The following is a 26,962-nucleotide window of genomic DNA, read 5'->3' on the forward strand; positions in this document are numbered from 1 at the left end:
CCTAATTATGTGCCAAAGGTATTTCAGAAATATGTGACACAAAGGCCAATTTTAACAATTTTTAACAGCCCATCGTGCATTACTGCAAAGACAAACCTGCCCCTGCTCCTTGCACAGCTCGGCCAGTCACTGAGAGCAGTTCAGTGCGCCTCATAATGCGTTTGCTGTCTCTGAGTGTGCACAATGCAGAGGAATGACGCTGGCACAGCGCCCACTGCAGTCAGCACCCCACTGCACACTCCTCCAATCACGCCTCGCTGGCTGCCTCTCTAATTGGTGCCAAAAGAGCCACAGCGGAGGAGCTCACCTGTTTTAATTGAACTATCGCGACAAGTTGTCCAAGCGGCGTCGAGGCGACCGGCCGACAGCTTCCAGCTGCCTACGGGACATCAGAGGGACTGCAGCAGTCGCGCAACCGAGGGACGCGCCACTCACCAGGCCCACGACGCGAGTGAGGCGGTCGACATGGACCACCGGTAACAGCCTGAGACTCGGTATAAAACCACCGATTCGGATGCAGCAGCTTCATCTGTGAGCTGCTTTTTTGAACGGGAGAGCAGAAACATTGACTTTTGACGTGTGGGTAAAAAAACTCTGGACTCTGGTTTTCCTCTCTAGTAGCCAGGACTGGAAGCAAGAGCTGCTCCATCGTTTTATTCCTGGCATCGGCTGGCACGCTGAGACCATTAGCACTGAAACCTTTTTTTTTTTTTTCTTCTTCTTCTTTTTTTTTTTTTTTTTTTTTGCTCAAGTGGTCGGTGCGCCCCTGCGTTTGGAGCCATGGGTTGTACGGTGAGCGCCGAGGATAAGGCTGCCGCGGAGAGGTCAAAGATGATTGACAAAAACCTCCGAGAGGACGGAGAGAAGGCAGCCAGAGAAGTGAAATTGCTTTTATTAGGTAGGTGTCAGCAGGGAATTGCTCCTCGGTTCATTTTTAAACAAAAATGAAAAGGAGAAATTGTCTCTGCAAAAAAATAAATAAATAAATAAATAAAAAATCCACAGTCTTGGAGCGAAAATTTCTTAAACCACCTGATTAAACATCATAACCTGATATGATCAGTAACCAAGCAGCTCAATATGATGCTGTCGTGGAAATATGAAAAACATTTATGTGCAATCGCTGCATAAAAATAAAGTTTGGATCATATCATAAACTACCACATAGGCAGCAACAGGGGCATCAAACCATACAGAGTTCATCCTTCATATAGTGAAGACAGGGGCCTCTTCAAATCATATTAGCTATGGCACAGGAAGAGGCTGTTTCAGTGCTTATGCTTAATCAATGCTTATCCAGTAATCATAGTGAAAGGCTGTCTGTAATTGTGCCATTAATTAGCCAACATAAGTTTCTATATTCTTGGAGATAAGTCAGATATCATCATGTCAACATGCTGCACAACATCCCAGAGCTCTGTGTTGGCTCTCTGCCCAGAACGCTTAATCCAGTGTATCAAACCTGTGGACCAGGACTAAACATTAACAGGTTACACATCAGCCTCTTCTTACGGCCAACAATTCCTGTTAGTCTGCGGACAATAGTGAAAAAGTCTTTTTTTTATTGAATAGACTGAAGCAGGAAAAACACCTTCTTTTTCATCTTTTTCTGCCTTTCACTCGTGCACGTACACACACTCACACAACCTCCCACTCACTACCGATTTGTCACTTCCCCTCTTATCCAATTCAGCTGTTTGTTTACCGTCATCTTGCTCTTGATTTGTTGTTCTCCTTCTTATCGTTTAAATGTGCACACAGACACAGCTCAGCTGACCTGGAAAACAATGTAAAACTCAACGAGTATGTCTGTGTGTGTGTTTGTGTTTGTGTGTGTGTGTGTTGGGGGATTGAGTGTGGTGTGTGATGGAGGTGGGTGACTGGGTGGGGTTTGATGGGTGTCATCTCGCTTTCACAAGCTGTTAATAGAGGAGAGGCTAAGTGCAGAAGAGCTGCAGGATGGCTGGTTTTTAGTTTTTGATAACCTGAAATCAGAAGGACGCACTTCTTAATTATCAGCCTTAAAAGGATGATGTTATTCTGATGAATAACGCAGTGTTATGTCCTTAATTTTAACCTTCAGTGAAACCGTTTTTTTTAAGAGAATATCTTCAAAAGAGCCTCAGGGAAATCAAGTAGTATTTGCTCTCTAAAAGCTCTCAGTGTGATGTAGCATTTATGCCACATGTCCTCTCTTTGAATACAAACTGTACAAATGTCTTTATTTTATACAGCAACAAAAATCATCTGTTGGTTAAAAACTGTAACATCTCGATGGCTGATCCCGACCCCTTTCTTTCTCTCCATCACACGCAGACACACACCTTTAGATGGGATGTGTAACTATGAAACTTTGTGTGTAATGTCAGCACAGTAGAGCTGTTGTTACAGAGGGACAATAAGATGACAGTTGCCTGACATCACTGTGAGCCAGCAGAGCAAAAGTGACGGCAGCTCATTCAGCACCAGCAAAACATCATTTTAAAAAAATATAGAAGAAAGATAAGTGGAACTGGAGATGCAGACGTTGGAGCAAACAGTATTTCTGAAAATATTTTTAACGTGTCACAGCTGGAAAAACAGAGGTTTGATTAAAAAAACTGAAATAATAATAATGATGACGGCTGAATTTAACTTAGCTGCGCCAGTTTTGGGCTCTTGGCACTGTGCAGGCTGGCTCACTGTCTCAGTGTCATTGCTCACTCTTATTGTTATTATGTACACTTTTGTTTTTCCTATTTTGATTATACAGAGGTTATCACTAATCTCTGAGACATTGTATAACATGTTTTGTTGTCCAGTAGAATGATCAAGACTTTTTCTTTAAAGAAATAGGTGCATACAGACCTTGTGTGTAGTTGAAGGGTTAAATTAGTGATTAGCACCCATCATTCATTTTTAACACATTTTAATATAACAGGCTTATTCACTTATTTCCTTTTTATTGTCAACTAACGAATTGATTATTTTTCTGGTTGAGAAAAATATCCGTCCCAATTTCCCACAGCCCGAGATGACGTCCTCAAATATCTTGCTTTGTCTGATAAACAGTTGAAAACCCAAATATGTTCAGTTTACTATCATAGAAGAGTAAGGGAATCAGAAATTATTCACACTTGAGAAGCTGAACCCACAGAATTTTGTCATTGTCTTGACAAAATGACTCAAAATGATGAATCAATTATCAAAATTGTTGCTTCTTACTTTCAGTTGATTAGTTGCTGCATCTTTAGTGCTGTGATTATATGATCTTGTCTCATTATCAAACTCATTTCTGTTGTCCAAAGTAATGATTCTGAGTGAGGTTTAATTCAAACAAATAAAATTACTTAAGAAAGTTTTAGTGTCATACTTATAAGAGTTTGATCTCATATAATGCATAACAATGGATCTTATAGTTATATTACTTTGCGCATCACCTTTGTTATTTTATGTGACTTTGAATACATTTTTGTGAGATACTGTATATCAATATTGGAAAATAAAATTTCACCATATTGCCCAGGATGGTCAGCATATTATTTTAGGTCCAACAAGATAACTAATAATAAACATAATAGGTGTTTATCCACAGTGTGGTGTAACATCAATCACTAAAAGAGGCTGTGGTGTGGCTGTGTCCGATATCTTTTACAGGTGCGTACCTGTGTTTATTTTTATATGGTCTCATCAGGTATTATATTATGGAAATGATATTGAAGGTGGTCTGGATTCCCTCTGTCTCATTGCAATACACACTATAACCCTGGGCATGTTTCTCCCTGGTCCAATTCAATCCAAAATCCATATTCTGTTGATTATTAATGTGATCTGATTTGATTAAATCTGTCTAATGTTAGCTGCACCAAATCCCCTTTGGTGAAAGTCAGGCATCTGGTCTGAATGTTCTAATAAACAACAAAACAACGAAAAACAAAGATGACAAATGATTTAAGAGTCACGTTGATGTGAGAGCTAACTGTGCCCATGGTCTGATGCTTTTGTTTCAGCATAAATATTTTACAAAGTGTCCAGAGGAATCACATGACACAGATTTTGACCATGGGTGGCTACATACATGACTATTTCTTGGCCAGGTGCCAGAGAGTCCTGTCACTCCAGGAGGAGGGACAAGACCAGCAACAGTTTAGACACAGGAGGACATAATGCAGATGACATAATGGTTGTATTTGTCTCGTTTGTGTATGAGAAGATACCGAGTTGTTCTGGCAAAGAGAAGATGAGTCACTTGATGGTAGCTACTCAAGCATGAAAGGGGTGCATCAAAATTTTTTAATGGCTTTGCGGCTTTCGGCCAATGTTTTTTTTTTTTTTTTTTTTTTCCCACCATGAGTTCTCAGGGGAACTAAAAAGCCTGTTCCCTTTTTTCTTGCAGAATGAGTAAGTTCTGATTTTGCCAGCAATGCCGTTCAGCACACAAAGTACATAATAAACCAGATTACTCCTTATGTGTTTTACAGCTCATGGTAAGTTTGAGTGAGGACTGAGGATGGACAGTGAGAAACAAATTATGTGGAGGGGAACAAAGTTGATGAACATTTCACTGAGTAGTGTCCAGACAGAAGGAGCTGCACTGAAACGTGAAGCCATATTTTAGCACAGGACTAAAAAGAAAACTTGACAGGTCCATAGGAAATGCTCCCCTCACTGCTCTCAGTGTTGTAAGAAAACACTGATTTCACCATGTTGCACCATACTCGAGAGCACTCTGTGCAACCGACTGACTGGATGTCACGTCTTTATCAGTGTTGGAACTAGGAACAAAAACCCATGTTGCATAAATCTGTGATGCAACATCTCAGGAAGTGAGGCTCATCAGTGCTGGACATCTATACCTACTGATAAATCATTCTGACACATCAGCCAGATGTTTCTTTTAATAATTAGATTTGACGAAATAGAACCTATAAAGCACCTATTCAAGGAGCTTAGGTTTGATTCCAGGAAGCCACTTAAAATCACATTTGGCTTCCATTACTACACCTCTCATACTTGATGATACATATGAACATTGCAACTGCGTTTTTACTAAGACCTGTCCTTTACTGCATTTAGTTTTGATCAGCTGGAGCATTTTTTTTTAGGAGAATGGCTGTAACTAAAACTGAGGTGTAGTTGAAGTCCTGTCAGGCTGCAGGTACAGCCTCCACCAGTCAGACGATAGGGCACAAGCCTCTGTACCCTGAGAGGCGAAACCCAGGGCAAAGAAAGCTCAGGAAGCTTTGAACGTGATCTCATCTGAACTGTGGAGGCTGTTTACGAAGATATTAGTGAGTAAGCGAAACTGAAACTGTGAAAGCAGAGAAGTCTCAGGGATGGGGACTCACCATTACCTGTGGAAATTACACCATTGAGTTTATTGGATTGTTTAAAGAAGTTGTAATTGTGGCCAGGATCAATAAGAACTTACTGAGGCGCATCCCTTATAACAAAGAAGTCTATACCAACTGTTGTGCAGTGCTTAGGAAGTATGGAGCTTCAGAGGAGGAAGACAGCTTGTCTAGCTGGTGTATTTTCAGGTCCTGACTGTGTAGCGGTGGTAACACTATTCTGCAGCCAAAAACAAAGTACATTCACTGATTTAGGTGCAGACAGAAGTTTCAGCCATTAGATAATTGAAAATAATGTTTTGTTTTGTTTTGTTTTGTTTATGGTTTTTTTGGAGAAGTGCATGTGGAAATGTTGTGGTTGAGTGCAGTATTGTAGCCATTCACTATACAGAAGCACTATGATCAAATTTATGATCAAAAATATTGCATACAAATCTGCTCCTTAAAATTAGGTATCAAATGTATTACAGTCATCAGCTTGATTTTAAATGTTATTAATGCTTACTGTAAATTGTTATTTCAGCACATGCAGAGCTGTACTGTAGTTTTATCTGTACTGAAATCTAGTTGCCTACATGTTACTACAGTTAATCAAAGGGGAATTTTACATTTTAAAGTATCTTACGGGGCAGGATACTGCTCTATCTGAGATATGTGAGCATATATATACTCTAAACTTTTTTCCCTTGAGCTTCCCTTAAATCAGCCTCCACTGCAGCTTATCTCTAATTCTCGCCCCGGGCAGACGATAATAATAGTGCTTCACAGACATGACTCACTTCTCATGACAGAGAGAAGGGCTCAGGGTGAGACTGTCTATCCAGAGATGACAACTTCACAACTACCCACAAACTGAAAGAATATACTTATGTACTGTTAGTCATGTCTCTGGTGAGTACCACTAAGTCCTCAATAAATGCGTGTGTATTTATGTGCTGAACTAGCAAGAAATGGATCCTCACTGCAGTCATACCTAGGATGCCATGTTTACTTTGATGTAATCTTTTGCACGTTTTACGGATGGTAATTGCACAGAGTTTTTGGTGAGCCTCTCCCTGTGAAGAATGTGAAATGGTAGCAGTGGAAAGTGAAAGAGTGACCTCTGCACAAAGAATATCAAAAGGGGGTTTAAGGATTCTTCTTAATGAGGCAGCTTGGCTCAGGGTTACAGTGCACTAATGAGACGGGGGACGGCACATCTTTCAGGCCTTGTGTATGTGTGTGCGTGTGTCGGATTTTGGACATGTGAATGAGATAATCCGTGTCTATATGAGACAGTGTGTATACATGTCTCTTTTGGTTGACATGGTGGTGAAGTGAGTTCTGAGTACTTCCCGAGGCAGGATGTTTATGAGATCCTGGAAGCGTGTAAATCTTGGTATTTGTGGATGTGAGAATTATTCAGAGTTATGTGTTTATGATAGGTGTGCAGCTCAGAGTTTTATTGTCTAATTAAAAATAAATAAATGAAAACTGTTGCATAATAAATGAATTTATGTTAGACATTAGATTCATTGCCCCCTGCTTATTTCAGGACTGCAGAGCTTGTCACTCCCTGCATGCATTTGGTAAAAGCCAGGAAAACACCATGGCCAGTCTACAAACAATATGCTGTGTACATACTGTGTGCTGTACATACTGAGTACATACTGAGTATGCAGTGTGAAGTAATCTGGCAAAGTCATAAAATTAAGTGCAGAAAAATATGCCAATATGCACACTACTGTTTATGAACATTATTGTATAAATGTAAAACTGTTATGTAATGTGTAATATCATAATAAAACAATATGTCCCATCAAAAATAATTTATGAAATAGAATAACTGCTGTATAATGATTTAGTGCTGGAGCATTGTGCCTTGTCTTTCTTAAATGTATTGAGAAAGTATTTCTAAACATACAGATAATGAAAATCTTTACTCTCTGGTATATTTGTGAAATGTTGCTTGTGGTGTAGTTTCTGCAGAGGTGGCCACTTTAAGCCTATTCACTGCAGCTTCTCCACAGTTTATCCTCACAGCCTTGGACTGTGTATGGAAGAGGGTGAATTAAGATAGTGCCCCCAATCCTTTATAAAATCTTCTGCATTTTCTGTTGCCGCAGCAGGAGGAAATTCATCTGTTGACTTTGTGATACCTGCAGTTGTTATCCAGCATCTTCTGCATTCCCTGAAGTAATAGTTGCAGTTGCAGTAGGAGAGCTATGTTTAATTAAATGGCTTTTTTTTTTTATCACAGCACACAAAAATATGCAAAATAACAGTCTGCTCCTGAGTCTATTCTCAGTCCTCCTCTTCAGTTTGGTGCAGACGACAAGCCTGATCCTTCCCCATCTTTCATTTTGCAATCACATTTCCATTATCATCCCCATTCATAATTTAGCGAGCTTCTTTTATCTCTTTCAATCCTCTTCTTTTCACATTACAGTCAGCCTCTCTCATACAGTAGGTCAAGAGTTCAAGCGGGCCTCAGCAAGCAGAGGAGTCTTGATACGACCAAGACTCATCAACATGTTTGTTACCTGTGTCAACATCAGTCCATTGCATTAGTTACACTTGACTCTGAAGCCAGCGTAGGAGGTGCTCGGTGTAATTTGGTAAGACCTTGACCTCCTAATTAGTTTTGCAAAAAGACCTTGTCAGTTTGATAAAGGGTTGGGCAAGATAAAGGATGAGAGACAGAGATAATAGAGAGAATAAGCAGAGAGTTAGGGAGAAACAATGCCGTGCTTGACATTTTTGATAAATCAATGCAAATGCCCGAAAGATAAATCTGGCCTAATTTAATTGAAATATTTAAGATTCTCTTTTATAATTTAGACTCAGAAAAGACAATTTGACAACGCTGTTGAAGAAATCAACATGATCAAATAACTATGATTATGACTGCTAAATCTAAGCTTGATCCAGGCTGTATTCACACAGATATATACAGCCACAAGTGCAAACATCTCACAATTATTTTATCATTTATTATTTATTTACTTTAGGGATGCAACAATTTATTTCCTACTTGATTAATTTGTTATTTGTGCAACTTGCCTGTTAATTGCTTAGATTTTAAACTTAAGAATAGTGAAATAGTGAAAAATGTCCCAAAAAAGTGAAAAAATTGGAAAAAAAACATGAAAATGAACAACAGCAAATAATTGCAGTTGGGACAGATGTCAGGGCAGGGGGCCACATGAAATATCAGTGTGATCAGTGTGATTTGATTTATGAACTCCCTGAATTTGTTCACTGCTACAGTGAAAACCTCCATCAAAACAGCACACTTTACCAGCCATGATGGTCCAGAGGGAGACATGTGACTGGGCTGGTATATTACAATCATCTATCAGTCACACACTCCTAAATGCACTAGATGATATCATTAAGGTAGAACCATAATATTTCACTGACATCAGATTTTCTAACTAATTCTGAAAAACTTATGACATTTGAAATAACCGAAAATCGAAGGGGAGGGAGGAAACTTCAAAATAAAAGTTGTAAAAGTAACCATTAGAGGTTGCTAGTATTGAAGTATTACCACTTTTTTGGACAAAAGCCTATACAAACTTCCAAAAATTCTGGCAGCCCAAGGTGAAAGAGCCCAGCTACACTGCCCTGGGGGGCAGAGACAGAAATTGTCCAATAAAACATTGGAGACGGACGTGCAAAAGTCTTTACCAACATTCTTCCTTCCTGTCAACATTTTTGGAGGAGCAATTAGTCTACATTACCTACATCTGCCGCTGCATTAAAGGTCACTCATCGATTTGGCTTGAGGTTGATTCCTGGCATAGCCATTCATGAATTCATAAAATATACAACAGTGATCACTTACATATCATAGCACTGGCCCAAGGACAAAACATACATTTGCTGTAATGCAAGTCATAGACCTACTTTACTAAACAAGACCTAACCCTTTTAAGTTGTAAGGAAAATTCATAAAAACCTGTTGTGTTTAATAATTGGAACAAACCTTGGAGAGGATCTTACAGAACCTTCTGTGAGAGTTAACAGGTTCCATATGAGCCAATGAAAAGGCAAAAATATGATATTGTTCCACAGTGGGAAGCACCCACTGTACATAAAAGCAGAAAAAGGTCAAGATAAAGGCTTAGTAGAGTCTCTGATAGAGCCTCCACATTAGTTTCCAGGATGGCAACACTATAATGAGGCACAAGCCAATGGAAGAGGTGACTTGTGCCTACATAAAGGCAGCAGTTGCATTGCCAGAAGAGGCACTGTTGGTGAGTTGGTGTCATCTGCAGAAACATAGAGCCACTATGCCAGTGGTTTTTGTGGTTGAAGACATTACAAATAATCTGTTAAACTTAAGTAAATTTATATTTGTAGTGGGGAATCCTCATTTCTCTGCCATGTGAACCCTTGTCTTCTGGGAGATTTATAATTGTTTGCATTTTCATTGGAAAGAGCAGAGACACTGAAATTGTCATTATGGATATACTAAGTGTATTAAAGCTTTGGTGAATGAAGTTAAAATAGTTTAAGAAAGATGAACCAGCCATGTCTCCATTCCTCTCTGCCTGCCTGGTTGCTATGATTATATTCATACTGAATGATACGCTCAATATTTTTTTTATCCTTTTTCATCCTGCGCAAGCAGCAAGAACCAAAATACTTGCACTTGTTGTGGTTTTTTTTTGGTTTTATTTTTCAAAACAGTTTAAAATGAAAGTTTTGGTAGATGGACTTCATTATTTTTCCTGTCAGAAATGAATAAATTCTAAAAATACTTTTCCTTTTGCACTTTGACAAGAACATCCAGCTGTTTTACAGAGTTTTCCAAGTGATTAAAAGTTGACTATTACCACTGAGAGAACAATAATCCTACAGCTTCTACTTCTGATTAGTGAACGTGTTACTCTCTTTTGAAGCTTATGAAGATAAAAATCAGAAAGCACCACCTGATGGTGACCTCAATATTTCTTGCCACCACAGGGCATTAGTTATTTCTTTTGAGTATATCACAGATAAAAGTATTTTCAGAGACTTCAGAAGTTGTTTTAACTATTTCCTAATTATTAATACCATTACAGAAAATGTCATATAGTAGCTCAGTGTGTGCCTTCAAGCCTGAATTCTTTATTTTAACTAATGTAATATTTTCACAAGTGTCTTTTAATGTTTAATATAGTACAGAGACTGCATTAGAGTCACAAAGAGTCATAACTTATCATTAAAGTCTCTTTCTAAACATGTTTTAAACTCTATAAAAATACTCTGCTAGGATTAATATTTTGTGTAACATGGATTTCCCTCATCAAAAGTGAAAAAGATTTGAAAACTAGGCCAGGAAGCACATCTACACCGCTGCTTGCACTGGGTTGACCAGTGAAAGAGAAGAGAGTATCAAGCTGGTTAGAGTAGGAAACATCAGAGAGACTCGGTTTGAGCCTCAGTCAAACCCAGACTAGGATGAAGAGTTTGTTGCAACCAAAATCGGCCACTAGCAGACATATCAGAACAGTTAGCGCAATTAGCATCCTTTATTTGTTCATGTTGTTTGTTAGCTCGTAACAGGCAGTGGCTGACACAGTGTTAGTGGTTGTGCTAATGCAAACTCTTGCTCTCTGTACTGACAAGATTTTGGGTTTATTCTGCCTGACCTCTGTCGCTGCAAGTTGACAGGATTGGTTCCTTAGTTTTGTGACGTATGAAACCCTGGCTGTCTGAATCTGTTTTTAGGAGACTGCCATTGGTTCAATGCAGTTCCAAGGTGGAAATACATGGATATGGAAATGTTAACAAGGTTAAAAACTTAATTTTCATAGCAGGAGGTCTTTAAGTATCAAATGCTGATGAGTTATTATTCCTTTTTATTCCGTTTTATTGGTCCCTAGATGATATGCATGAACCACACACATATCATATTGCTCTAACAGGGAGTCTTCTGTTGCAGTTTAGGTGATTCTGAATTTCCCTCCATCAAATTAGTTTATTGAAACCCTCAAGGCCCCTTCCTGGCGGCTATTTTCTTTCTCTACTAAGAAACTTTCTTTGTAGATTTAAAAGTGAGTCTGTGAAACTTTTGAAATAAGAAATAACAAAATTTTACTCCCACAGATAGAAAGTTTAATTATGAAGCAATAAAACATACCCTTATTAAATTCAAATTCAAAAGATTAAGGTCTTTTCCTGCCACAGTCTTATTTGGACAGATATGATCAGTAGCTTATGGTGGCTAATGTTAGCTAATGTTAGCAAACTTTAGCTAGATATTTCTGGGTAACTGACATTATTCATTCACTTTACTGACTATATGACTCTTCTCTGCTTCTCTACTGTTACACTGTCCCAGAGAATAGGAATATTTGATATACAACTTAATACTAATTTTTAAAAGTAGAGTTCTACTGATTCCAATCAGTCTCAGAAATGCCTCGCCTAAAATAAAGGATTGGGTATCAGCGAGTACGCAAGTCTATGCACCAATCTTTAATCATGTAACGTATTAATAAACTTTATAGTATTTTATAGTATATTGTAATATTTACCGAAAAATCAATTCTTCTTTGTTGCCCGAGTCCAGACCCAGATGCTGTCCTATCTAGACTTGGACCTATAATCCGTAAATTATGGCAAATTATTACTTTTTGACAGTGTTTCTGTTTGCTCATTGTGACTTGAGTCAGTGAGAGAGATACACACGCAATGAGATGAGATGAGATGAGATGAGAGACAGTCGGAGAAATAAATTAGAGAGATTCAGCATGTGACAACTCGCAGTAGTTTAAATTCTTCATCCATATTTTGTCAAGTATGAAAGGACCCAAAATGAGCACCATCAGCGGACTACTTGATTACTACAAGTAAATTATTTAAACGGGAATGATATAGGAATGATTCTTTCCCAAGCTTTTTGATCCAAATGAGTGATTTCCACTGTAAAAAGAGATTCAGTGGCATTCATATGTTTGTTCATGTTTTACAAAGGGGTTGATCTGAGCCATGCCATACAGCGACAGCAATCATATCACATCCATACATGGTTAGTAGTATACAGCTGATTCAGCTAATTTTTTTTTTATGTGTTGGTATTGGATCGGTAAGGAAAAAATGGCATCAGAACATCTCTACTCTAAAGTAACTGTCTTGAGAGTCTTCCTGTAATTGCTTATCAGCCCAATTTGCATCGTTTTAATTTAACATTTCTTTTTAATGCTATTAACTTGGAGGTTATTCCTTACAATATCAATCATCTTGACACAGAGCAGATATTAACTGTTGTCAATTGCTGCATCCAGCAATGGAAAATCTGAAGGTTACTGATGGTAACTTAAGGGCAGGGTAGTTTATTCAATGCCACCTCTGTTTAGCAGGTAATGGTGAGAGTCAGGGAGTGACAGTAGAGTTTATGCTTGTTGTTAATGGCCAATTTCAATCTGAATAGCATATATTAATAATGATAAAAACATGTCAAAACACATCAGTATTGTCAGCATTTGTAACACAGAACAGGAATGAGAGCAATGGTCAGGCCTGTTCGTTTTACAGTCAAATATTATAACTGTGTTGGAACTGCCTTACATCTCTCTCTCTCTCTCTCTCTCTCTCTGTCTTCTCTCTGGGTAGCATAAAAATAAAATGGCCATGCACGTTTTCTAATTGCTCTACTTTGTTTGAAAGTTCATGTGGGACCTAATTTGGTTAGATCCACTCTGAATTAAGGTGCCTTTAATTTGACAGTACCTCATAATCATCAAGTGCAGGAGTCAGCCTGCAAAAGATCTGAATGTCATTAACAAGAAGTTGCATCTGGATAATGAACTGCACTCAGCCTGATGTAGGTATAGAAATACATTATTATGTTTTTTGGCTTGTAACAAGGTCATTAACTCATTGATTCATTATCTTATTTTATCATCTCCCTGTCCTCTGATGGTTAATCTATAAATTTGCTTTATAGATTGCTTAGTATGATCATTAATGCTGGCTTCTCTCATCATATTATTTTATAGGCATAGGGATATCTGCTGTTAATTGTGCTTGAGAGGTATACACTGTTGTTTATGGTTGCATCTGTAAGCTGTGTTTTATTGTCTTACTGTAATTTATCATTACAGTAAATATCCTCCCACCCATATTAAAATTAATTTGCTTTAAAGCCTTATGGTTATATACTTACCATAGTTCAGATTATAGCCTGTTATAGCCATTTGAGATGGTATCAATAGAAATATATGAATTGTAAATAAATAGATCAGATTTATTATCATGTCAGATCTGATTGTCATTGACTCTTCTTGTTTTTCAGTGAGTGAAGTGACTTAATCAGTGACATACAGCCTTTAGTGCTCCCTTCTAAACAACTTACAAATCCAGTTCAGAGTTTATTGATCTCCAATATTGCCACGTGCAATTCAGATGAGATTTAATACACACAGGGGCCCTACTCCCCAGATTAATGGACAAGGTAGGTGTTTAAGTCAAAGTAATGAAGTGCTAGTGCAGCACATGCTGTCTGAATGTTGGTTTCTCTGAATAGATCAAACAAGGTTTATTAGCATACCAAAGGCCTCAAGCTTTCATGTTATGGCATGTGTCTTTTCATTTTTCACAGCATGAGAAAGATATGAAAATTCAGCTTTACAGTGAGGTGACATGATATGCTGAGTGGATAAACTTAACAGTGGATGTCTTTTAAAAAATGCTAAATGAATTTGCATAGAAGAACATCAGTGAGAATGATGGAATGACCGTGTCAATTTCTCTTTTATCTCACCTTTAAAGGAGTAGGCCCCTTTTTCGCTGAGCATTAGATGAGTGGGTCGATACCACTCTCATGTCTGTACGATGAATAAGAAGCTACCACTATCTGCTGATTATCTCCACACAATGACGGGAAACAGTTACACAAACAATACTAGCGAGACTAGCTATTTCCCCCTGCTTTCAGTCTTTATGCTAAGCTAAGATAGCTGCCTGCTGTTAGAACAGATATGGAAGAGGTATTGATTTTCTCAGCTTACTATAACTGATTAAGCATATTTCCAAAAACAGTTGATGAAGCATGGAAGTCATGAATAAATGAGCATTTTAAGGACTAAATAATAAAGAACTGAAAATTGTTGGTCATGCTAAACATTTAGTGGTTACAGCTTCTCAAATGTGTGGATTTCCTCCTTTTTCTGCTGTTTTGTCTCATGATGTCAATGTTGCCAAAGCCAAAAGTAATAATCCTCAAATCCATGGCATTTGTAATTGATCAATCCATGAATGACAAAGTACATTGTATTAATCAGTAATGGAGATAATCATTGCGGTCTTGTTGATAGTGACTTTATCTTGTGCTGCCTGTGACCTGCATGGATTTGTATGTTCCATAATTCCATGATTATGACATCTTTTATTCAGACCTGGAGAGTCTATTACATTTGAATGGGAGTCATGTTTGTCGTCTTTGAAAGTGGATTTACAGTTTAAAGCGTGACGAGATCAGTAGTGGTACAGTGTTAGTGAATATAACAATAACAATCAATAAAGCAGTCATTTCATTGCTCTTGAGTCTCCCTATAACCTTGTTTATTTCTTGCAACTGAGATAAATGACTATTTCAAATGAAACTGACAAAACCAAACAAGTAGATAAATACTACTGATGCCCTGCACAATCTTTATCCCCTCACTGTTCCACCAATCACAACAAACTGAGGTTAAAGATACAGCACAAAAAAAGCTGTTACTGAATGAGTCTTTGCTTTAGGAGTGTTGTAGTTCCTCTACTGTTGGCCCACGCAAACGTGTGAATGTGTTGATGTTCGTAATTTAGTTTTGGTGAGGCAGTGTGGTGCTGTAACCATGGCAACTAATCCAGTGCATGCACAGGCGAGGCCACCCATCATTTCACCAGCTTTGCCAGGTCAAACCTCCAAATGTCAACATTTAGACATGTTTTCCAGTTGGAAGTGGCACAATATCCCATTTGTCTCCCAGAATATCAGCCATGAGGTCAGCTGAAATGAAACAGCTGCTAAAATACACAGTAAGCACCTCATTGCCACATGGGAATGTGATGACAGGTTCTTTTAGTTATAAACTATCATCCCACACAAATACACAGAACATGCAAAGGTGAGTTCAATACATTATGCCACACACACTCTAAAAGTTTTTATTATTTAGAGGTATTCTGAGCACAAAATAAATAAATAAGTACAATAAAACTAATGTCCGACTGTACTGTGCGCCATGTGCCACTAATTTGAGTAAATGTACCTTACTCACCCTGACAGTCTGGTGTGCCAGCAGAACGCTGGGTGGTTTTATAGGGTGCCTCAAGCACTGCAGCAACTGCCCAACACTCCTGATGTCTCATCTGTTTACTGACGTGTGTGTGAGTGCATAGAGTATAAGCTGACACGCCAGTATGCAGAAACATAGGGAGGTGGGAGAGTAAGCGCAGTGACTGCCAGGAAAACACCAGCTGTGATGGTTTGATATGGGAGGAATCATTTTCCAGGCACAGTGGATTGATTAGGGGAGAACAAAGGAGAGGGTACACACGTATCTCCTAGTTGTTATCACTGTATTTTATACAGGCAGGTTTGTTCTCAATTTTAATTTACCATATTTCCCCTGCAGTGCTCAGGACCAGGGGAGCAGCATGTGTGCGGCTTCTGTTCCCGCACAGTGAATAACCAGTTTCGGTTTTCAGAGTGGTGGACCTGCCAGATTTAATTAAGAGATCAATTTGTTTTGATTAGCACAGTTTTGATCAGCAATGACAACAAGACCTTATGGATGTACCGCATATTAGAAAGATATGAAACTGTGTGTCACAGTGTCACAAGTGTTCATCTTCACACAGAGATTACATTTGTGCACCATCACACAAGATGGACTGTCTTTAGAGAGAAATTACTTGTGATACTGGCAGAACAAGAAAGATGAGAAGGGAAGAAAGAGAGTTTTTAAAAAAAATATGAGCAGAAGGAAACAACCTGGCAGTCAGGAATGTGTTTGAAAGTATCTGTTGTACTGAGATCTTTTTGATGATCCTTTCTGTCACTGCACAAATGTAATCTTTTGTTTAAGATGTATTTGATAGGTGTCTTATATTAATAGTGAGTTGGTAAAAAGTCTCTCTCTGAATATGTGAACTGGAAGTATATTTCTAAACTGACTTTGATCTGCTTTGTCTGTGGTCTAAGCATCTAAGTAGCGGTCTAACATCTAGCTAAACACTAAATATCTTTTAAACATTTAATATGTTATACTTTCTTTAAAGGGCTCAGGAAAAAAGAAAATGTAACGGCTGCTATTCCATGCCAACTGGACAAAATTCAACTGCTGACGAACACCGTATGATTTGATCAAAAGCTTAAGAACAGTTACTAAATGGACTTTGTATAGAGTATAAATATCTTTGAAAACCACTGAACAGCACCTCTGGTGCATAAACAACTTGATGTTCTATTTTCTTGCTTCAAACCCGACAACAACATCTGTGTCTTCGATTGTCTGTTTACTCCTTATTGCTGAACAAGGAAGGAATATCAGTTTTTCAATTTCTCTAAAGAGCTTCCACATGTCAAGTGTTGTTATTGATGATCAATACACATTCACTTGATTGGTGTAATTAATATGGACTCTGGCAAGGCTGAGGGCATATTGATTTTGTTATAAATGACCCAACTGATTGGTGTACATTCTGTCTACCTGTCACAAATTGTGCAATCAGCTCTCCTGACAGATGTTGTGTGTGCTTAGTAATCAACGCATTCACAAATCTCGCTGGGAAAATGGGAGGTTGTCTTTCAACACATATTGCTATACTTTCAGTGTTGTATCCTCCCGTTGTTGTTGGTGTCTCTGTTTGCACTAGTGGAACAATTGTGAAGAACTCTATAAGAAAAGACTGGAAAGTCCATTATAGAAAAAAAAAAAAACATTATTCACTTAAAATGTGAAAGTGTCAAATACATTATAATAATCGGCCTATATTTAACTCTGAATTTAAATACTGAATTTGTTAATACATGCATTTGCCAAATTATCTAATTAATACCTAATTTAAGGTTGTTTTTATTAATTTAGGGCTATCTATAAATCCCCCAATATTTCCATTTTAAAGCAATAAATGAATAAGATATAAAACAACCCAATGGTTTGTTGCCAATTTGACATGAACTGTGATGCATTACAGAGAGTAAATGAGAACAGACCTCTCTTCAAGGTAATATTACACTTTGCTCCCTGCCAGTGTGCCTGAGCCAAGGATTGAGATTATGACAAGATTATGACAAGACCATTGTCAGAAAACTGTCCAAGTAGAAATCCCTCCAACTATTTCCATAGTCAAATTATCTTCATAACTCCCTCCTTTTTATTCTCCAGAATCTGCAGAGTCATACCTGAGGGATTAGAGGGTTGGTATGTGTGGCTCCTCACAAGGGAACTGACTGTTGGATAAATATTAGTGTGTCAAATGTTAATCTTAAATGAGAGAAGTTTGACTTTTTAAAATTAAATAAGGATCTATTTGAAAAATATTCTTATATCTCTACCTGTCCATACAAACTTTGAAATAGGTGGAAATTAGCCAAACATCTCTGAGCCAGATACTTTCCTTTGGAGCTGAGCTCCAAAACAAGGTCTGGCAAATAGCAAGAAAGAGGACCCAAAGGGAAGTCATTGTTGAACGTGCAAGCATTTGATTATATGTTACCTGTAAGAAGTTGAAAGCTCAAACAGTGTTGAACTTTTTTAGTTTAGGTTTTTCCTTTTCTTGTCTTGTGCCCTGTCTTCCCTCTCGTTGTCAGAACATGTGGGTCCATTAATAAAGACACAGGTCATTTAGTCCAGTATCCCTGGTTCAGTTTCTGCTGGAGACTTTAAATTCTTATTTCATGTCACTATGGAACTGCATTAGAGAATATTAGTACATATGTTATTTATCCAGCCATGGGCCACAATTTCCGAAGCTCTAAATATAATACGATCTTAGTACTCAACTCAACTTAGCACGTTTCGTACAAACACACAGTCCAAAGTGCTTCACATAGCAGTGCAAAACAATAAAGGAAAAAATCAATAAAACACAATAAGATAAAATAAACACAAGGGATAAAAAAATAAATAAATATGAAAAACACAGTTAAAACTCAAAGACTAATAATGTAACATTATTAATATTAAAATTAATGTTTTTATATATATATATATATATATTACATTTACTTCTCAGTTTTAACCCATGCAGCAGAGATAAAATTTGAGTCATTAAGTCTTTTTGTGCAGCACTGGTGGCAGTGGAATATAAAAGAATTATTGTCCCAGAGTTGTAACATTTGATATATTACCTAATGTTAAAAGCAGGGCCGTGCCACATTTATAACCTCATTCCAAAGTCAGATCAGTGCGAAAAACCAGCCACAAATGATCTAATGTTGGCAGATAGACTTGTTTCCTGGAAATGGCAAAGTATTACTTCAGACTTCATATCTCTGGGATGTAATACATTTTTAGAGATCTAGCACTTGACATCATGAAGTCAAGAGTGGATGGATCATTGACTTTTAGAAGGAGACACAGTTGGGAGTCACTGGCATAGCAATGGAATGATGCATTTCACCTGTGTGTTACACCGCCATGGGGGAGCATTTAGAAAGAAATGGATTAGACCAACAATGGCGCCTTGTAGCACAGCACGTCTGGTGTTTGCTGAGGAGGAGGAAATGTCTGATGTTTGCTGAGGAGGAGGATGAGTTGCCAGCGGTGACTGACAAGGTTGTATTGAAAAAGTGTGAACCAGTAAAGAGCAGTGGCTGTGACAACTACCCATTTTGTGTAGGCATTCATTTATAACAGGATGATCAACGGTGCTGAAGGATGCACTGAGGTCTAAAAGGATTAAAAGTAAAGGAGCACTTGCTTCTGTTATTCGGAGACAGTAATGAGGTGTGTCTTTGCTATACTCCTCTTATGAGTTCAGTGCTCCTCCTCAGGCAGCAGTGATTGATCGTGTTGTATACGTACACTCTTATGTTTAGCTGGTGCTCTCAGTGCAGTCTCAGTCTTTGATTTGTGTGCATCAGAATGAGCTTACAGTTGTCTTTCTGCTGTTTTTCCCTGATCCTTTTTTCCCCAGACTATTTTTGACATGAGTCTTGACAAGCTGCACCTGTTTTTTTGTCTGCTTTGCTTTCATTGGTATACGCTGCAGCTGCAAAGGTGAATCTTATGATTAAGGCACCAGATATAAAAAAAAGGTGTTTGCTTACAGCTTTCCATGCTGCTGCCACTTTCTTTGTGTCTTCACTGTCTGACACATAATGTTCTGCTCGATGTGACTCATTGATTTATATATATATATATATATATATATATATATATATATATATATATATATATATATATGATAAAAATATGACAGTATATATATATATATATATATATATATATATATATATATATATATATATACTGTCATATTTTTATCATGTTCGACAACAATTTCACATTTAGAACTGCGGAATACATCTTCCAGGTCAACTGAATGTGTTGATGCTGCTCGTGTACACACATAACAAGGGATTAAACACTGTTAGCATTGGCTGTACAGTCAGAGTGCAGTAAGCATCCTACTCTGCAGAGTGAAGCAGTGAAGCTCCACTGCTCCCTGCAAGGCTGATGACCTACTTTTCCACTCTAGGCGATAACACAGTGTACTGCATCTTGCCATGTAAAATTCCTCCATCGCTCTCCACTCCACATGGGAAATGGGCTGAGGTGGTGGTGGTGGTGGGTGGGGGCTGGCTGCCTGGCTGGCTGAAACACCTGTGCTACTGATGCTAGTTTGTAGGCGGGCACCCACTAGAACCTGCATGTAGAGATACAATAAGCTAATCTGGGTCTTTGTTCTTTGCTCTTTGCAAGTGGTGGAGTGGCTGCATGAAATAATTCAAAGACTGCTGATGTCTGCAGGTCAGTAGCATTTTACAGACAGGCAAAAAGAGATGAGGAACAGACAGTAAACATATCAAATGTGCAGTATAGAGGGAAAATATCGAAGTATATTACTTCCATAGTAATTTCCCAAACAGTTACCATTAGCTGACAATGACACACTTCAGGCAGAATCCTGCCTCATTAAGCAGTCTCAGACTTCTCACACCTACTGCAGATCCTGCACAGTGAACTCTACACCTTGATTAACAGAGAGGAACAGATATTAATATGATAACTAAAAGCAGAAAAGGCTTGGGGATTATGTTACATACAAATTGTAAATATGTAAATTGAAAAGATATGTCTATGAAAGCTTTCCTTGCAAAAGGACTTATTAAAAGCTGCACCACAATAGACCTTAACTCCTCACTGCCCCAGGTGGTACGACAAGTTATACTGATTTGAGACAATAAACCACAGTGTAATTTGCGTGTTTAATTGCCACTGCTACCTCTTAACGCTAAAGAAGAAAACATTTCTTTTAAGTGATTTTTTAATGGGTGTTTCCACTCGCATCTGCACGTCTATAATAGTATGTACTATATCATAACTGATCTCAGAACGTTGGAACCTGAGGGCAGTTTGACATGCACACTGCACACTTGTCTTTAGCAAGCTATAGCTTGTCACACGTCAAAGATCCCAGGATCTTCCACAACGGGCATGCGCAAACACTCAAAACATGCTGCTCCCCTCTCTGCTTCAAAAGCCCCAGCCTTTGTCAACACGACCATAGCCACGCAAATGACAGAAATGTCAGATGCAGCAGTTCGTAGTTAAACTAGCTTTACCATTGCTGCTGCTGCCACAAGTGGGCAGTAAATTACATGATGTATGCAGACACCTTTATGGGACAGAATGCTGTTCTGAGATGTAAGGAGAGATATCGCCTCCATGTCAGTATTGTTCTACTTGATGTCTATTTGTAGCTTTTACTGATGTCACGCCACTGCTGCAGGTCAGTAAAAGGAAGATAGAGAAAAGCTTGATTTCAGGCTGGATGAAAAAAGAGGAAGCTTTTAATAACAGCCAGCTGATAGAGGGCAATGTACTAGAACCAAGTTGTAAAAAAACAGCTCCACTTATAAATGCATGTCTTGAACTGAGTCTACCTCCCTCTCACACACATTTATCCACTTCCACTGGCAAGCAAAAACATGCACAGAGACTGTGTGTGTGATGTCTTAAAACTATTACATAAATAATACACATTACAATGTGGCTTTGTCACTGATGCTAAGTTCAGGAAAAACATTCAATTTGATTTAAAACGTCATTAATTTTTTTTTTTTTTTGTGCCGCTTGGGGGGCTAAGTGACAAGCTGTAAAAACACCAGTGTCATATTTTCACCTTACAACATTCACTTGGGAGTTGCGTTCCTGGCCATCTGATTTAGCTCTGTTTTGGTCTCAACCAACTCGTGAGGGTAATAGTCTCTTTACCTGCTAAATGCTCCACTTTGTTTACCAGTTACTCACTAACTCTGTCTGCCTGTCATTTTGGTGCTGACCAGGTCATGTACAGTGGGATTTTTAGAGCTTTTTTAAAGAAAACAATCACTGATTAGAGTAATGAGAATGAACCAAACCAGTTAAGTTTTACAGCTTCGTAGGACTGAGGTGAAGTTGGGTGATAACTCTCTGTGGGTTCCTCACTACGAGTGGCACCTTTCATATTGCACATGGTCATTTGATCCATTGTTCATATTGAAATATTGATTTTTGATAAGGAAGGAGCAGTACATACTGCCCAACTATGCCAGACAAAGGACTTTGAATGAGGTAGAGCAAGAGGTACTTGGATACTTTTGGGTAAAGTCACTGACTGACTCAGCTCCTCAGTCAGCCTAATGCTGTGTGACTTAGTGATAAGGTTACACCACGGTTTGGCTGGCCGGCCCTTGGGAGTTTTTCCATTGGTTGTTACTTCTTCTTTCAGTGTTGCCAACTTGGTGCCTTTGTCACTAGATCAGCTAACTTTTCTGACCCCTAAAGCAACTTTAGCACCTCTGAATTTGCTTGTGTTTTGTCTATTTGCTTGTGTTTTCTTAAGTTGCAGTGTGTTGAGCTCTCAGGGCCACCGAAAGCAAAACTCACATTTCAGCGACAGCAGGTCTCCGTATGTCTAGATTACTTCCATTGTGGGTCAGGAAGAAAACTGTAATTACAAATATATTTGCTCATAAAATAACATCATGTCTGCTTGTGTCAGTCAGCTCCTCCTGTACACTGCGACATGCCTTTAAATAGCAATGGCATCACTGTTGTGCATTCTGCTCAGTGTCATCAACGCCCAGAGGAGGTTAACCTTTAAATGGCTGTAAAAGCTAGTTGGATGTGAGCAGTCGTGACACCGACGGGTGGGGAGAGCAGGCCAGGATGAGAGTGAAGGAGGAGTCGTGTCACAGCCAGGCCAGTGAGTCATTCTCCCATGGCAGTCGCTTAGACAATAGATGGCCTATGACGTTACCATATGCTGAGATGTGTTACATGTCTGCACAGAAGAAATGCCGTAGCAGTGGGCTGTGTGACACAGAAATGTGAAACACAGTGTTTGTGATTGTAGGCCTATCAAGTAAGCCGTAATATTGTGTTGGAATAGCAGAATGGATTTTTGATGTGGCTTGTTTCTAGAAAATCCAGGTGTGTGTTTGTGATTTCAAAAATCCTCTGCTGAATCGTTTCTCCACTTCAGCAGCAGTAGATCCCTGCAGATTTTTACCCCATGCTAGTGGTACGGCTCCAGGGATGTCAGTCAGTTAACTACATTGAGATTGAAATATCTTAACAACTATTGGATGGATTGCCATGAAATTTTATCTCCTTTCTTTTTATTTAGAACCACCAGAGAGTCAGAGTTTTATCTGGTGAAACAGTTTTCTAATATCTACTTGATAGATTGGTGCAGAATTTTGTTGACATTAATGATTCTGGATGAATCCTCAGGACATAGATCCCCTCAGCTTTCACCTTGCACCACCATGAGGGAGACATTGTGGCTCTGAATGAAGTGTTTCAACAACTATTGGATGGATTTCCTTTCAAGTTTTTACACACATTTACTGTATGTCCTCCTCAGGATGAAGTGTAATGACTCAGGTGGTCCCTTGACTTTTCATCTAGTACTACCGTTCTGTTTGTCCAATACTTTGGTTTAGGATGAAATGTTTGCATATCTAATGATAATCCTCAGCCTGAGCAAACGTTGGCATGCTACCACACAAAACTAAGATGGTGAACACGGCCAACATTACATCTGTTTAACATGTAAGCAGTTTCACTGTGAGCTTGTTTGCATGCTGCCTGTAGCATGGCTGCAATCGTATTTTTCTCTTCAGAAATGATGCTGCTGTCAAACAAGAGTTTAGCTCCACAGAGTGTGCTGAGTGTCTTTTGCCTGCAGCAAGAGCAGAACCTCACTTACTTCACCAGTAAGTCAAATGTGCCAGGATGGGCTTCATTTTTCTGAGACAGCTGCTTTTTTAAAAATTGGCCTTTCCTGGATAGTTCCCTCTGGGCTTGTGGAAGATATGGGGACAGTCTTGTCTCTACTGAATGCAAAATGAAAACTGTCACTTTCACACATCTTGGAGCCCTAAAAGACGCGTGTCTCTTAGTCCACACAGACTCTTTTACCTGGGTCTCATCACCCAACTGTTGTAGGATAGCACTAGAGATGAATGTGTGGATCAGCCTCTACTGTGCACGCAAGATTGATTTCATTTGATCTATAAAATTCAAAATCAAAAGCAATATATATATCAGATTTTTTCCATCTGAAATATCTCAACACCAAGATGAGATGGATTACCAGTAAATATCTTACAGACAAACTTTATTTGGTCCCCAATTCATGAGTCTTTCGTGTTTCCCTGGCTTTTCCTTAGATACGACCATGAGATTAGCATTTGTGCTTTTAAGTGAAATTCTTTAACAAATGTTGGATCAGACCAGGACCAGACATTCACGTCCCTCTCAAGATGATCTGGAATCACTTCATCCCCTGACTTTTCATCTAACTCAATTATAGGGTCAAACATTTTATTTGATTTATAACTACATTTGCAAAGCTAATGATACTTCATTATCTTAAGCTGTAGTGTGTGTTTAGTGCAAAGTAGCATATGTTAGCTAATGCTAAACTAAGATGGTTAATATGGTAAACAGTATACTTGTTTAGCATGTGCCTGTTAGCATGTAGCTTTTGTGGCCATTGGTAACATACTAACATTAGCATCTAGTTCAAAGCACCACTGTGCCCAAGTACAGCCTCACAGTTTTGCCACCATATCTGTAGGCTCAGTATTAAATCTCTAGTTTCCTCCACACTGCCAGAGGGAATTTGAGGTAACTGTGCTTCATTGCTGCTGATCCTGCACTCTCACTTCTGCTGTGAAATGTACTGTATCTTTGTTTTTTGTGTGTGCTGTATCCCTATGCATGGGTGTGTTCACATGCGTGCAAAACTGTGAACTACATGCTGTATTTTATCCCTCAAATTCCTCAGACACTCTTATCTAAAGCAATGTGCAGTGCTGCTCAGTATCCAATTCAATTCAATTTTATTTGTATAGCACCAAATCATAATAAACATTATCTTGAGGCACTTTACAGGGTCAGGTCGAGACCTTACTTTGTTATAGAGAAAAACCCAACAGGTCCTACAAAGTCCTTGGCAACGGGGGGGGGGGGGGGACTACCTTTTAACAGGAAGAAACCGCCAACAGAACCGGGCTCAGGGTGGGCGGCCGTCTGCCTCGACCGGTTGGGTTTAGGAGGAGAAAAAGGGGGGGTGGGGGGAGGAGAGAGGAGAAAAGAGAGAGCGAGAGACCAGGAACAGCTGTGTAGGTAATGGTGTTATCAATAATAATGACAGATAACAGTGGTTAATAGTAATGATGAGTAGTGGTGGATCTGGATCCTGCTGCTCAAGAGGCAGAGATACCTGCAGAATGAGGACAGAGAGAGGGAGAGAGAGGAGAAGCACAAACTACAGGGGAGAGAAAAAAAAAAAAAAACAAACTTAATGGCATAAAGTAGTCGAGAGAGAGAGAGAGAGAGAGAGCCCAGTGCATCATGGGAATCCCCCAGCAGTCTAGCTCTATAGCAGCATAACTAAGGGGTGGTTCAGTATTGTTGATTAAGGCATCACCATAACAAGCAAATTAACATTTGTGAGTAATCAAAAGATCTCGGTGATGCCATAACTGCACAAAATGCACCCGTGGTAAACTTGTGTTGAACTAACAAATGTAAACTAATTATACATCAGATATTCTTTTAAATAGTACATGAGAGCTTGTCATAATTACCTCTCCGTAGAATAATTTCTGTATCAAATCCCAGACAAAGAATTCAGTGCTACCGACTGTGGATAAGATCACATTCATAACTAATCCTTATGTTTTCTCACTGACAGTCAGCTTTTAATATGTAAGAGAGGTAAATTTCAGGATCAAAAACCAAAAATAAGTAACCTAATGTTGCAAATTAACAGCCTATAAAAGTGAGATGCTAATTTTGGTTTTAGTGCCATAATTAGTGAAGCTTCTTTGGAAGTAATTATATTAAGTGGGTCATTTAGTGGGGAGGTTGGTCTTCACTGAAGTGGGAGTTTGAGAGTTCTCTATAAGACAGTCTGCCATGTTGTGACTTACTGATTTTTGCTGTTGCATGTACTTTAGCAAACCACTAATCTGCTGGCAGTGAAGTGATGCAGAAAGCACAAGTGATTGCCTGCTGATGTTCAGCTTGTACTTGAATGTTACTCACTCCAACAATAAACTTTAAACCTCCATTCCCGACATTAATTTTCATTCTGCTTGTAGTTGCTGAACTCCACATTTATCTGTAACTAACTGGCTGATAACCTGTTATGAAATTCATGAATTTATCACGTACTCATGTTAGTCCTCATCTCACTATGTTTTCTCTTAACCAGTGCTCAGCCCTCTCACACATTCCCAGTTTCTCTGCATCGTCATCCTCCTCCTCCTTCATCCCCTGTTCATTTGTCACTCTCATCTTTGTTGTTCACTTCTACTCCCAACGCCTCTCATCTGTCCTCTTCTTTAACTGCCCATTAATTACAGTGCTTTCTCTTCTCAAACCTCTCCTCAGTATCTGCACACCACACAGGGTTAAAGTGGCAGGCTATTGTGTCAGCTTTTCCAAAGGGAATCTGTGCCCTGTGAGCTGCTCCAGAGCAATTTTGCCTTCTCCCTGATGAATGGAGTATTCTCAGAAAGTTTATAACGTGACTTATCTTGGCCTCAAACTCATAATTAAAGCACATGAATCAAGTACAGACCACAGGAAGCCAGGTGTCACTGACACATTATGGGGTTTTACTATTTCTGTATTTTTTGGCTTCTAAATCCATTTTGAAAGAACAGCTCCCTCTCTCACCATTTCCCTTGTCCAAGTTCTGGCCTGGGGAGGATGTAGACAACCACTTGAGTCACACCAGCTACTTCTTTTTACCTGAAGACAAGTCCCTTCACTGGGTGAAGTCCCTTCACACAGAGGCTCACGCTTACCACCACCCATCTGACACTCTTTCCCATGAATCTAAACAAGGTGTTGATCTCACTAGTACAGTGACAGACACATGATGCCGTACTGGATTACCACTCATAAACAGTTCCAATTATATCCAGAAGCATCACT

At 38.9% G+C, this 26,962-nt stretch overlaps 1 protein-coding gene across 1 annotated transcript in view; it reads left to right on the forward strand.

Moving 5' to 3' along the window:
- The first annotated feature begins 114 nt into the window (after positions 1-114).
- Positions 115-26,962, forward strand: part of LOC139630654 (guanine nucleotide-binding protein G(i) subunit alpha-2) — a 46,922-nt gene continuing 20,074 nt past the window's right edge. Inside the window, exon 1 of the mRNA XM_071494284.1 lies at positions 115-898. Coding sequence (XP_071350385.1) covers positions 781-898 — 118 coding nt within the window. The 5' untranslated portion in view covers positions 115-780. The remainder of the gene's footprint in view (positions 899-26,962) is intronic.

The sequence above is a fragment of the Trachinotus anak genome, unplaced genomic scaffold (genome assembly GCF_046630095.1).
Source record: "Trachinotus anak isolate AG129_WGS33_773 ecotype Australia unplaced genomic scaffold, CSIRO_AGI_Tana_v1 ptg000013l, whole genome shotgun sequence".
Classification (NCBI taxonomy): Eukaryota; Metazoa; Chordata; class Actinopteri; order Carangiformes; family Carangidae; genus Trachinotus; species Trachinotus anak.